Below are 14,688 nucleotides of genomic sequence, written 5' to 3' on the forward strand. Positions count from 1 at the left end.
TATAGCATAATACATTAGTGGCACACAATAAGTAAAAACCAGAACTACAACTCACACAGCTTCCAATGGCTGACAAAAAGCCCTAATCTGAGTTAACTTGCTGAACTCCCTAATATTATTATTATTATTATTATTATTATTATTATATAAGATTTCTTATACACTCTAGGTAAATTTTGAGCCACTATTGTAGCTGGCCCAACATGACTCCTGGAGCCGTCTGCAAATATTTGAAAAAAATCTACAAGAGGATGATTGCAAAAGCAATGCAATATATATTTTACACCCAAGGCCAAGCAATGAGACCTATGAGGTCATTCAACGATGAAAGGGATATACAGTAAGAAAAGCTTGACAGGCAAAACAGGAGGAAAACTTAACAGTTGCACGATGAAACAATTGTTAACCCTTAAACGCCGAAGCGGTAAAAAAAAAAATGTCTCCCGTGTGCCGGAGACGTTTCAGAGTGAGCGCGGGAGCGGAAAAAATATTTTTTTCAAAAAATCATAGCGCGCTTAGTTTTGAAGATTAAGGGTATCGGCGGCCTGTAATTTTGGCGATATTGGCTCAAATTCGTGAAAATGAGTTATCGTCATATTTCCATACATCTGGGTGCTGGCCATTGCCACACAAAAGATAATATCGATACGAAGCTTTTTAAATGGTTTAAAGGCCAATTTAAAGGCCACATCCAAGTAGAGAATTAAAGGTCTGGTTAGGGGTGGTTTTACTATTTCATTTTGCATTCATTCTTCAAGTATTTGAGTTTCTTTTCATTGCATTTTGTTTCGTATGCCGTACAATATGTTTTCCTGATAGAGATGGCAACTCTTCCCATGACTGAATAACGGTAGCCACTTGTCTCGAGAGCGAATTCTTGTATTTGTTTTATGCAATCATCCATTTGTTATTTTCAAGCAATTACAATACTTCCTCAGACTTTTGGACATCAATTTTGTTATTATATATCTACTAACATGCCAAAAAAGAAGTTTAGTAAACGAAGGGAAGGAAGCAAGCTCTTGCAATATAAAAACTTATCATGAAGCTAAAAGTATAGACAGAGCTAATGTAGCTTCTCACATGTCGCCACCAACCACGTGTGCTGAAGAGATGCCAAATACTTCCTATTACGAAGCTCCGAGGGAAATCTATTATCCCTTGCAACAAATATATCAAGATGATGATGATGATGGTACCGACGACTTTGTTTTGAAATTATCTGATGATGAGGAGGGGGAGGAGGAAGAGAATGAGCATTTTCAAGATGTAATTGCTGTCCCTGACGTAGCAGGTGATGTCGGTGTTTTATCAGGAGCCAACCTAAGGAGTTTTTTATTGAGAAGTTACATGACTGAAAAAGAAGATCTTCTGAGTGTAAGCGACGATGGAGAAATAGTTTCATTACCCTTGAGAGCTCTAAAAGACGCTTTTAGTTCGACGTATTGTGGGCAGTGTGACAGCAATATAACACTTGAAATTGATAAAAACAGTTTTGATGTTGACTTGAAAGTAAAGTGTAAGTGTTTGGTGCCATCTGTTTTTCAATATACCAAAGTGCAAGCTAATGAAAGTGTGAAAACAGAACATGTCGGTGAAACAACAGCTTCATTTATATATCAAAACATGATAAATGGGGGAGGCTTGGCAGCCTTGAATAACACTCGAATTGCCTTAGGTGCCAAACCTTTAGCAAACAGCACTTACGAACGTTATAAAGAGTATATTGAACGGATTGCTGACCAGACCTTCAAGGAATCCATGAAAGAAGTTGATAAAGCAATATTTGAGTATTATGAAAGCATTGGGGTCAAACCAGATGAACATGGTAATTTACCTATCGAGGTAATATATGACGGCACCTGGATGAAAGGGGACATCAATCCCCTATTGGCATAGGAGTTGTTACCGAGGCTTACACTGGATTTGTTCTTGATGGGGAAGTTTCAGTAAGATATGTAATTCCTGCAGTACTTTGAATAATAAACTGAAAAAAATAAACTAACAAAAGAACAATATGATGTAGCTTATGAAAAACATATACAGTCTGGAAAATGCAAAAGAATTTTTGACCAAGCTTCTGGAAATATGGAAGCTGCTGCTGCTCTCGCATTGTGGCAAAGATCACTAGACAGGAAATTCATATATAAAGTATTTGTCGGTGATGGGGATTCAACAGCATATAAAGGAGTATGCAGTTGAATGAGGCACTGGTCCTTATGGCAATCCATATCCAGTACTCAAGGAAGAATGCATAAACCACGTTCAGAAGAGGATGAGAAAAAAAAAATATGTTTCTAAAATGTAACAAAAAACAAACAAAGTTATGTTTAGGAGTGAGCTTGGAGGACTCAATAAATTGAGTGACAGCACGGTGATAAAGATTGGAAAATATTTTGGCATTGCAGTAAGAAACGGAGCTAAAACCCCACTGACCCTATAGATACCATGAAAAAAAATATATTGGCAATATTTTTACATCTGACTAGTGATGATAAAAATCATGATCATTCTCAGTGTCCCGTTGGCAAAGATAGCTGGTGTTTTTATAATCGTGATTTGGCAATGAATTTATCTCCCAGAAGTCACAAGAAGATGAAAGTAAAACTCCAGCTTACAGAGGAACAAAAGATCCCAGTTCGCCAAATATTGAGAGCTTTCCTCTGATGATTTACTGCAAAGATGTGCAAAAGGTCGTACTCAAAACCTAAATGAATCATTCAACAGTAAAATATGGGCAAAGTGTCCAAAGGTGAGACTTCATGGGAAGGATACTGCGACCTTTGCTTTTCATGTTGCTGCAACGGAACATAATATCGGCTATGCGGCAAGTTCATTGCTGCCTATTATGAGAAAAACGACAGGAGAAAGCCTGAAAGGCCTTCAGATGAAAGAGAAGACCAGGAAACGAATGTCTGCTATGCATTCAAGAAAGCAAAAGAAGCAAAGAACATCAAAAGGAGGATATGAAGGAGGGGCTCATTAGCCTTCTAAACACTTGGCAGCGCAAGAGTAGAGTGGCGTTCTACGATAACCCCCCAAAAATAATATAAACTATTTTCTTTAAGTGATAAATGTTTTTGTTTTTTTAGAGGGAATAATATATCTTATAAAAGAGAAGGAAACAGGCGCCATGTAGCTTTTCAAGAAACTTGTTATGCTTCTAAATGCAAAATAAATGGTTAGAACTTTAACTGCGTTTTTCTCAAAACATACATTTTCTACATTCAAATTCTAAAAACTCCCTTATTTATGAATGGATTTTAATTATCTAAAAAGCAATTTGAATAAAGATAGTGAGAGAACACATTGGCAAATTCATTTTTCTTTTTTCTCTCAAAAAAATTTTTTTTTTTACTAATATCTAATACATAATTTTATGGTATTTTTATTTATTTTTTTAAAATATTTTTTTTAAATAGCACACATCACATATTAGATTTCTGCGTTTGCCGTTTTATTTGATAGGAATTAAACTTTCTGCTATTAATTTTTTCTTTAAATTGAATGATAAATAAGGAAGGAGATACACTTTAAAAAACAAATAAAAAATGCTATGTTTTAAAGAAAAATATTTGTTAAAAAAAGAGTTTTCATCTAATTCACCTGAAATTTTGTGTGCATCTTCATTCAAACTAGAGGTAACACCTGAGGAAGTTTGAACACCGTCACTCAAAATTAATTCCCGACCCCGCCGATACCCTTAAAGAGTTCATTTTTGGCTCCTTTTTTTGTCATTGCCTGAAGTTTAGTATGCAACCATCAGAAATGAAAATAATTATCATTATCATATATAAATAATGCGATATATGATAGCGCAAAAACCAAATTTCATATATAATTGTATTCAAATCGCGCTGTGCGCAAAACGGTTGAAGGTAACAAGTTACCTTTTTCTTCGTTGTAATGTACACTAAATTGCGATCATTTTGGTATATAACAAATTGTAAAACGATAAAAGCAACAGAGTAAATATTATCACAAAATAATGCATGAATTCGTAACGCGCAGATGTAAACACATTTTTTTCAAAAATTCACCATAAATCTAAATATTGTCCTAGAGACTTCCAATTTCTTTCAAAATGAAGAAAAATGATTGAATATTACTATACTGTAAGAATATTAGCTTACAAATGCAGTTTTCGACCATATCTGACGAGTTAAAGTTGACCGAATGTCGAATTTTTTTTATATATATTTTTTTATATGCAATTATTTCGGAAATAAGAAAAGCTACCAACTTTCAAATATTTTCGTTTTATTCTACATGAAATTGCGCACATTTTCATATATAAAACTCTATGAAATGCCTAATATGAAACGGAGCAAATATTCCGAGAATGGGACTTACGCATTTCGGAGATTTGTGGCGGAGAATCCGCGCGCGGAGGGAAGGAAAGTTTTTTTTTTAAATTCACCATAAATTTAAATATTTTGCTAGAGACTTCGAATTTGTTTCACGATGAAGATAAATGACTGAATATTACTAGACTGTAAGAGTTTTATCTTACAATTGCGTTTTTCGACCATTTTCGGTAGAGTCAAATTTGACCGAACGTGGTTTTTTTTCTATTTATCGTGATTTATATGCAAATATTTCGAAAATGAGAAAAGCTACAACCTTCAAACTATTTATTGTTGTATTATACAATGAAATTGCGCACATTTTCATATATAAAACGTTATGTAACGGCTTAATTTAAAATGGTGCAAACATTACCACAATCGCACGTATGATTTTTTCGGAAGAGTTACCGCGCGGACGTAAAGAAAATGTTATTTTTTTCATAAATTCACCATAAATCGAAATATTTTGCTAGACTTCCAATTTGTTGCAAAATGAAGGTAAATGCTTGTATTACTAGAATATAAGCGTTGTAGCTTACAATTGCGTTTTTCGACCATTTCGGTAGAGTCAAAATTCACCGAAGGTTGAAAATTTGTCTCTTATCATTTTTTATATGAAAATATTTCAAAATTGATAAAAGCTACAACCATGGGACCTTGTTTTTAGTTGTATTGTGCATGAAATTGCGCACATTTTCATATATAAAAACTTTATGTAACGGCTAATTTAAAATGGGGTGCAAACAAACATTACCAACAAATCGCAATGTATGGAATTATTTTTCGGAAGAGTTACCGGGCGGACGTAAGGAAAAAGCTTTTTCATAAATTCACCATAAATCGAAATATTGTGCTAGAGACTTCCAATTAGTTGCAAAATTAAGGTAAATGATTGAATATTACTAAAATATAAGAGTTTTAGCTTACAATTGCGTTTTTCGACCATTTCGGTAGAGTCAAAGTTGACCGAGGTTGAAATTTTGGCACTTATCGTTATTTATATGAAAATATCTCAAAACTGATAAAAGCTACAATCATGAGTATTTTTTTGTTGTATTCTACATAAAAATGCACACATTTCATATATAATAGTATGTAAACGGCTATTTAAAATGGTAAAAAAATTATGTCAAACTGACGAAATAATTTCCGAGATGTGTCACAGATACTTTTTAGTGCGGCAAGAAAGAAATTCGCGCTTGCGCGCCTGCGTAACAATTGTAAACAAAACAACACCTTGATCCGTGAACTCCAGCATCCCCCAAGGTGTGTGATTCAAGAGTTTTCGGCTGGTAGGCCTAAAAGTATTTTTTCCGCGAATTTTTTTAAAAAAACTTTTGTATGTCGACGTAAAATACGTCCAGTCGGCACCCGAGAGACAAAAAATGTCGACGTAAAATACGTCCAGTCGGCGTTTAAGGGTTAACAGTGAGAGGAAAGTCAGATGAAGAAGGAGAATATGAATGGAGGTATAGTAAAAGAGGTTGCAGCTGGGGCCAACATGATGCTGCAAAGCCCTTAAGTAATGACTAGTGCACCACCTAACCCCCTTATGGGGAAGACTATGATTGCCTAATAATTTGAAAACTTGTACCCCTGCTGTTGAGATTTCTCACACATATTACAACTGAAAATTTCGGAACTCCATTGTAAGGCCCCATCCTGGCCCTTAGAGCCACATTTTGAACATGATGTACTTGAATCTAAATTGCATTTTGAAGCTTTCATTTAGGGTTAAAAGACCATTAGCTCAGAGATGAGTTTTAAACTACCCAACCCCTACTGTATCACTGTCTTAATTTCTGAATCCCCCTTACCGTAGGATGCTTTACCAAAATTGGTTATAACCGACCAAGTGGTTCTGAAGTTATAAAATGAGAACAGTTTACACAAAACATCCATACAAAAGACAAATCTCAATCAAAAAAGCTCACCTGGTTTTAGCTCATTGAGATGATAATGAAAAACAAAGGAAGCTAATTTAACATACACACACACAAAACTATTTTTCACAAATGATGGGAAACAACTGAAGTAGAATTGTAAAAGGACATTGACAGGTAGGTGGGATGAGGGGCGAGACCAAAAGGAAAATTAGACAGAACAAAAAATATAAAACAATGAAAAGTAAAAAAATACAAAGTAATTTCCAATCAATTACCATCCACAATAAAATGTCATGAACTCCTTCCGGTAGCAAAAGACTAAATTTGTCTTTCAACTTACCTATATGCTTAAGAGAGCCAACATCAATATCTGGCAATGTATCACAGTGTTCATTTTTATGGGCTCGCAAGAGTGACACCACATATGAAAGAGTGTCTCTTCTAGCACTCTGAGGATCGGCCGTAGACGTAGCTGCTCTTGCACCTCTGCGAGCGCTCTGGTACCTTGACAACGGCCCTGCCAGAGTATCACGAATAAATGGCACACCTGTACGTCCAGCGCTTCGGTCTCTGGGGCGAGGTAGGTTTCCAGAAGGTGGGGATGTTGATGATGTTGAACCAATGCCCCCGCTGCCTTCAATGAGTTGGTTCAATTCTCTACCAAACCTGGTTTTAGTAGAGAAAATTATGGGGGTTAGTATGCTAGTCCTTTTAACAAAGCTAAATTCTTATCTACCTCTAAAATTAATGATATATAGAGAGAGAAAAACGCTATTCATCACCATACCTTGAAAAGGACCAAGAAAATTTCTCCAATCCCAGATAACCTATTGCCAGTGAGTATAACCCAAAACACAGAATCATAGGCTCATAATAATTTACTTTTTATACATGGTCAATGACAACAGTCTGACTGCATTAAATTAACTTACAATGTCTTATTTTGCAAATTACCATTATAGGCTGTTATGGAGTAAAAAAGATAAACAGACACTTCAATACTGGCTTTATGTCGGCCTGAAACATTTTCATTTCAGTTGTGAACACTAGAATCCTCTGAATCTGTACAACACATGACAGATTAATTAGTCTACTTTTAGTCACTTGACAAAAAAAATTTGTTGTAAGTTATTTCTAACATGCCATAAATTCAATATGAAACTTATGTCAAAAGGAAGCAACAGAAATAATTATAAGAGATTAAATCTCAATGACATATTAATTGAGTACCTGAATAACTGTCTGCTTTTTTTATACAGCAAATTCTAAAGCTTAGCTGGGCTGTTCATTCCAGAACTACAGCTGTCTGAATACAACTGGCATTAATTAATAAAATACTGCACATCATGCCTCAACATAGGGTAACCTTTACCTTAACTGGGACTCTGTGGAGTCCATTAGACTCAAAAGCCAATCCCAGGTCGGCTGAAGTCGGGCATCCACCTGTTTAAGCAACGCAGCTATTATGGTTGGTGTCAGATACATCTGGCTGGTTGTGTTGATACCGCCACTGCTTCCTGGAACACCTCCACTACCACCAGTGGCTCTTGAGGTTAACCCTCCATCTCTCACAACATCACAAGCTAGACTAAGTAGTGAACTCATCTGCCGCACAATGATAGTAAATGCTCTGGCAAGAGTATTGTTGGTAGTTGCCAGGCTTACTGGTTCGTGTGACGATGGAGTCACAGTCGAACTGGATGATGGCCCATGCCTCAGAGAGGTTGGGTCAATATAAATTAGACCACTAGAAGTTGTGTTTGAAGATCCTGAAGTGGTAGGTCCCCCAGCTGACCCTCCAGATCGCGAGGTACTGTCTCTTGGATTTCTCACAGCCCACTGCAAGTTGTGAGGAGCAATGTTGCGTGAAGTTGAAGAAGTGTTTACCCTTCGCTCTAACTGCTCATCTGAGAACAGTTCCCCAGAATCAAATTCATCGGTCTCTGCTGCCTCACTTTCGTCGTCCTCATCCTCCCCTGGGGATGATTCTCCCGAGTCATCTTCACCATCGCTGCCTGCAGTAGCACCCGTTTGTACTGACCTCTGGTTGGAGGCATTATCTACAGCAGACTGATTGTCATCACTGTCACTGTCTGATTCTGCTAAAAGATCAAGTTCCATGTCACTCTCTCCACCCTCAACTTCACCACCACCATCTCCTTCCTGTTCTGAACGATCGTTTACATCATCTCTTTCACTGCCACCTAAAAAAAACAAAAATGGAGAGGCTTAAACATATATATTATTAAATCGTCAAATAATAAACGCAGAAGTACACAGTACTCCTCCCCTCCCTAATAACAAAATACTTTTTTGAGTATCAAACCATCCCATTGTCATCTACTATTTCCAGTTTTATATAGAAGGCTTTAGCAAACAATTACCTTCACCTTCTTGTTCATCTCCTTGTGGGGGAAGAATGTGATCTGGTCTAACTCTCCTCTGCCGATTAGACGTGGGACCTGGTCTAGACATGTTCGAAGCAACTTCATCCTCAATAGTTTCCTCTTCTTCCCCTACAGCACTGCCACCACCATCAGGGCCACTCCCACTGCCTCCACTTCCACCTACCAAACCGACACCACTCACGCTGGAGCTCTCACCATCGACAACACTTGCAGATGCCGGCAAGTCTAAGCTGCTGCTGCCAGACCTCTGATGTTGTCTTTGCAAAGGTTCAACCTCAAACATTTCCTAATGAAAATATTCTCACTTTAGAACAATCAAAGAAAAGATCAACACTGCAGATTGCATAATTATTCAGAAAGCAAAATCAATGTGCAAGTACAGATCTTAAACAATTATCAGCATAAAGGTACTATCACAGATTTATATCATGAAAATATACAAGAGATAAAATGTCTGGTTGTCTGGACTTGTAACTCAAATTTCATATGCTCTTACTGGCAAACTCAAATTGTCTGGACTTGCAACTCACTCTGTTAAATTTAACCACACCAATGCATCAAATTTCTATATAAACATGACTGGACTTAAACTTTTTAAACAATAAGCAGTGCAGTTGAGGACTAAGGGACTTTGCAAAGACTTCTGAAAACCAACAGAATGTCAAAAGTTGTCTGTAAGTGGTACTTCACTCAAAAGTTTAAGCTAGAAAATCCTAACTACACTAATAAAAGGATTACATATTTAAACCTTAAACATCTAAACCCCCACCTTGCAGCCATGGTTTGCATCGACGTGAGTGGAGCTAAGAGGAAACGGAGCAGTTGGTTTCACGTAGTTGAGTCGCACGGGCAACATTAGAGCATCAGCAGCGTCACAAAGTTCCGTAACGGCCACAGGAATGACACTTTCAAAGACCTGTGAGGAACACACATGCATATATAGTACATGAAAATTAATTCTTTTAATTCATATAAAGAACACAATAGTTTTTCACTAAATTAAAAATTAACACTAGAAATGTGTATGCTATATTGTGGTACTTTTACACAAACTAGTTTAAGACTCATACTCAATTCTCAGAGGAAGCACTATCACTTCCATGGCTTTCTTTCTATATCAGTAACTGCTTAGACTGACAGATTTATCATCAATCTCAACACATAGGATACTCCCAGCTTATACCCTATTCAATTTGTTACCACTCAAACATGAGAATCAGTAATCCATTCCATCGATTATTGAAAATTTTTGAAATAAAAACATAATATATATACTGCAATATACATATTTTAAGTACCTAACAAAAAAAAATTCATTTTGCAAAAGGAAATGCACATTACACGCTAACTTCACCACATCTGCTTACAGTTAACTTACACTATTATGAAATTCCAAGTTGAGAGTAACTTAAAAGATAAATGTTTACACAAATAATTTGTTTTTACACTAACCTTAATACACTTTGCCAGTGGCTGAGTATAAGAACTGCCTGGTTTCTTCTTTCCAACATTTGGCATCATCTCAATGGCCAGAATTACAAATATTCGCACCACTGAAGCAATAAACCTCCTAGCCACCTGTTGACAATACAAAAGGAAAATGTTAGGTACAACATTTTTTAGGGAAACTTTGAGTTTTCTTACACAATACAGACCATAACAGTAATGATGCATGATGTTCCATAAATGGTAAACAGAAAAGTATCAACAGATTGAGATGGTTTCAGCATATGAGGAAAGTGGTTGACCTCGAAGATTTTGATGGTTTGATTATGTAATGAGAAGGGAAGGGCAATTAAGTTAAGACATGGAAAGTTTCACTCTAGAAAGGTCTTACAAAGGAATAACTGCCTGATTTAACAAGGCGTGATTCAACCTCCAGCTTACTCAGTATGCGTGCAAGACTTTCCCCTCTAGCTAAGTTGTTAACATCATACTTCTAACTTAACATATTAAAATGTGTCAAAATCTATGGTCAAATAGATCTCTTGTTTCACCAATGAAAAAAAAAATTATTTTTCTGTACTGTTTAACATGTACATTATTGATTTTTTACATTTTCATTCTAATAAATATCATAAATATCCTATCTTAAAATTCCTGTATTTTGACTCAACAAAACACACCTTTTTCAAACCTTTCCACAATCTTCTATAGACCTTTCGTAAACTGCCCCCCCCCCCACAAACAACAAAAACAACACCAAGGTAGTTTGTAGGCTTAAGTTCCTCGTTGGACGAATGATTTATGTGCTCACCTACCGATTCGGTAGTCTTGAGTTCAATTCCCCGCTCTGCCAACGTGGAATCAGTGCAATTTGTTTCTGGCGATTAGAAATTATATTCTCGATATAATGTGGTTCAGGTCCCACAATAAGCTGTAGGCCCCGATGCTAAGTAACAAATTGGTTCCTAGCTACGTAAAAATATCTAATCCTTTTGGGCAGCCCTAGGAGAGCAGTTAATCAGCTCAGTGGTCTGGTTAAACTAAGATATACTTAACTTTTTACTCCCCAATAAGTGAAAACAGAGGAAGATTTCACAGGTGACAAGCCTCAGTTTCACAACATGAAAGCACCAGATGTGCTACAAAACTTGGTGAATGTTGGGTAAAATGACCACCTATGTAGCAACAAACACCTTGAATACCCTATGTAGCAACAAACACCTTGAATACCCTATGTAGCAACAAACACCTTGAATACCCTATGTAGCAACAAACACCTTGAATACCCGTGTTATTTTACTCAATTATTAGAGAAACTACAGTATAACTAAGACACAAAAAATAAATAAATATATAAATTTATCTATTTTTGAATTCTATCATCCCTGGCAAATAGACGTCAATACTAAATGGCAAAATAAAAAACAACCTACCTTTTCTGCCTCTTGCTTTCTCCCAGGAATGCTATCGTTATGGAGTTCCCTTATCAACGTGTTGATCAAGGCAGTAACCATCGTGTCTGCAATCATTTTTCTTTCTTCGTCATCACTATTAATAAGCTGCTTCAGTTTCAAGTTACGATGCTCAGCCTACAAATGGGAAGCAATAACAACTGTAATTTCAAAAAGTTGAAATATATCTTGTGTCGCCCTAATTAAAAAAATATCTAATTCTAAAAGCTTTTTATATAATACAGATAAATTACAAACAAGAAAAATCTTAGTTCAAACCACCTCTAACCTCTTAAAAACTGAATCACCAAGAGCATTACACTTTGGGATAAAATATCCATTTCACTACACTTAGACCCTTCACTAAAAATCAGTAACATGGATTGCAATATATACAAAACCTTGAACATGTAATGGTTGATAATTTAAATATAAAAACACTTTTGCAAACAGTATTCTCTCTGATGAAGTTATCAAAAACTAATTCTAAAACCACACACACACACACACACACAAAAATGGCACACTTCATATCTTTTTAAAAGCATTTTGTAAAACAATAGCTAGCATATTTGACTCCAAAACAAAACTGGTTTATTGCTTATCCTGAAAAGGTAGCAATAAACTTGAATTAGGCCAGTGGATGTGGGTATAGCAACAGAACACAAGACTTGCAATCTTACCCTTAGTATAAAAATAAATAGCACACAAGAGGGGGTTACTTCCCTGTACAAAGGAACAATGGTAGCCATAAAAACAAAATTAAGGCTGCCAAGTTATTGCTATCAAGTCCTAAAACCAAACTAAATACTATACTATGAATTTCACGCACTTTAAGCATAATTTTTTTTTTTTATTACTTCTTAAACAACAGTTGGATCAGTATGAGATTTTGGCAGCCTTATTCACACCTTGCCGTGATTTTCTTTAGCACTATAAGTAAACAGTTAAGGCAGTTTGTTCTTGAAAATGAAGAGAAATTCAAACAACGATGATACCACTCCAAGCAAGTGACTTTGATGTCATGAAAATATCTCTACTGTTAAGCACTACCCACCCATCTCATTTATCCTGCTTTTCTTTTCTTTTTTTTCTTGAATTTCCAACCAGTTTCCAGACTACTGAAAACAGACCGAAAGGTTATGGGAGAATGGCGATACCCTCGGGGACCTCGCACTTTAGGTCCCTATTTGATGTCAAAGTGACTGAAGTGGGTGATGCGCCACTGTAACACCTATTCAAAACTGTTCTGTAGATAATAGGCAGCTTTCTCCTTGGTATATAGGGTGTAAAGTCTCAGTGGAATTGCATTCCTACAGCCCTGCGGACCGTTAGCTAGCATACTCCCCATCATTGCCAGGCCTAACACCTATGGGGCCGGTATAGTGTATGACTGCTGCCATCATCCCATGCCTTAACCTCCTACTGATCTGACTATTCTTTACGAAGTTACTCCCAAAAACACCATGACCTAAGACGAGTGAAATTCACTCAAAACAGGCTACCGAGAATAAATGGACCACTTTCTGAGGGGTAGAAATTAGAGCAAGGCTAAAATAAAGCTGGACAGTTTAGTGAGGAAGAAAATACCAGAGCAATGCACCTGGAAGCCATGGCACACAGCAAAGAAACTTCAGTACAAGAAACAGTGCAGCAATACCTACGTAAAAAAAAAAAATAATAAAATAAAATAATTGTGGTCTACCTTGCCTACCTGGGTTGCTAATTTGACTAGCAAACAGTAGGTGAATTTATCCAGATGTGTAGTATGGCCTTGGAACTGCATGAAGTGGATCTCATCTGTGGATGCAGCTGTAGGAGGAGTCTCTTCCTTGTGGCCTGTCATGATCATAGCTCTGACAGCAGCCCAATCGCTCAAAAGGCGCTCTAAAGCCCGACGACTAAACTTTGGTGGCTCTAAATCATGGTCCGGAACTTCCAAATTTACAACATCAGACAGGGTATTTTTGCGTGTTGAGGAAGATGACCGACACCTGATTGAAGTAAATTTTTAAATAAGTAACTAAACCTTTATTATAATCAATGACATGACTACCTTACTCTCTCAGCAAGAGTCCAAGCACTTGACATTATACTGGAATCCAATACCAACTTTCACAGGATAAAATAGATAATGTATATCAAAAGCCTGCACATAACACACTAATACTTCTCCAAGAACAATAAAAATTTAAACTAACCTCTGCCACTGCTTTTGTTCCGTGACCTGGCGCCCAACAGTTTGAACAAGAAATAGAAGTAAATTCTCTCCTCGCCCATTAGGTAAATTCACTAGATCTGTTTCTGTGATAAGTCGTGACAGGAGGTCAAATCGAGCTGCCTGGTGGCCTGATCGCAGAGCTTTACACTTGCACTTCTCCCAACAATCACAGTATGCAGTAGGAGAGGTCTTCTTCAGCTTGCAGTCATGACCCTTGTGGCATACTCTTGCACATTCTGTACAGCAACACAAAGACCCAACAAGCCCACATGTTCTGCACTCAAAAATATCCTGATTGATATGTTCAGCACCAGTCCATGTGAAAGAACATGTGTCATTATAACAAAGAACGTGAAGCGGAGAGTCATCGGGGTTACTACCCCTAGGGAAAATCATCTGTGAAACAGCTCGTCTCTCACTCTCGGAGTCCATTGCACTGTCGTGAGCTACGCGATGGATTACATCGAAGAGGATCAAGGCTGCCTGGTAAGCTCTTCCCGACACGGCCAACATGAAAGGGGTGAACCCATTAGAATCTCTTGCTATCAAAAGGTTCCGAAGGTGGGGAGAAAGTGCAGAACTATCACAAATGTTCCTCAGTATTGTTAAGGAATACGACTTTCGTTCGTTTGGATCCGACACTCCCAAAGTTGGCATGCTAGGACCTGGGGTGGTTTTGGATGATGAGGGTGTCATAAGATCATCTTCAGGTCCTGGTGCGCTTGCTGTATCATTAAGCGATTCTGACGAATTTGGAGGCCAAGCAAAGCTCCCCAAGATGGGATCCTTCTCCAGAACACTTTCACCTTCAGTTTCTTTACTTGTAACAGGGCAACACGCTGATATACAGGCATGAAGAATGTTCCTATTGCCATCACACTTTTCTTCCACAATAGATTCTGTGGTTAGATTAGCAACTCCACCTGA

The 14,688-nt window shown here is 37.1% G+C and overlaps 1 protein-coding gene across 5 annotated transcripts in view; it reads right to left on the reverse strand.

The window, feature by feature from the left end:
- Positions 1-14,688, reverse strand: part of LOC135205300 (E3 ubiquitin-protein ligase UBR5-like) — a 122,600-nt gene that overhangs the window by 28,766 nt on the left and 79,146 nt on the right. For 2 of the 5 annotated variants that reach the window (XM_064235714.1, XM_064235712.1), the window contains exons 16-23: positions 13,742-14,684; positions 13,255-13,534; positions 11,523-11,678; positions 10,096-10,221; positions 9,413-9,559; positions 8,620-8,929; positions 7,608-8,439; positions 6,576-6,901 (exon numbers count right to left, since the gene is read on the reverse strand). In XM_064235714.1, coding sequence (XP_064091784.1) covers positions 6,576-6,901; positions 7,608-8,439; positions 8,620-8,929; positions 9,413-9,559; positions 10,096-10,221; positions 11,523-11,678; positions 13,255-13,534; positions 13,742-14,684 — 3,120 coding nt within the window. Of the gene's footprint in view, positions 1-6,575; positions 6,902-7,607; positions 8,440-8,619; positions 8,930-9,412; positions 9,560-10,095; positions 10,222-11,522; positions 11,679-13,245; positions 13,535-13,741; positions 14,685-14,688 lie in introns of all 5 variants that reach the window. The other 3 variants (XM_064235713.1, XM_064235709.1, XM_064235710.1) reach the window with 2 other exon arrangements.

This window comes from Macrobrachium nipponense, chromosome 49 (genome assembly GCF_015104395.2).
Source record: "Macrobrachium nipponense isolate FS-2020 chromosome 49, ASM1510439v2, whole genome shotgun sequence".
Classification (NCBI taxonomy): Eukaryota; Metazoa; Arthropoda; class Malacostraca; order Decapoda; family Palaemonidae; genus Macrobrachium; species Macrobrachium nipponense.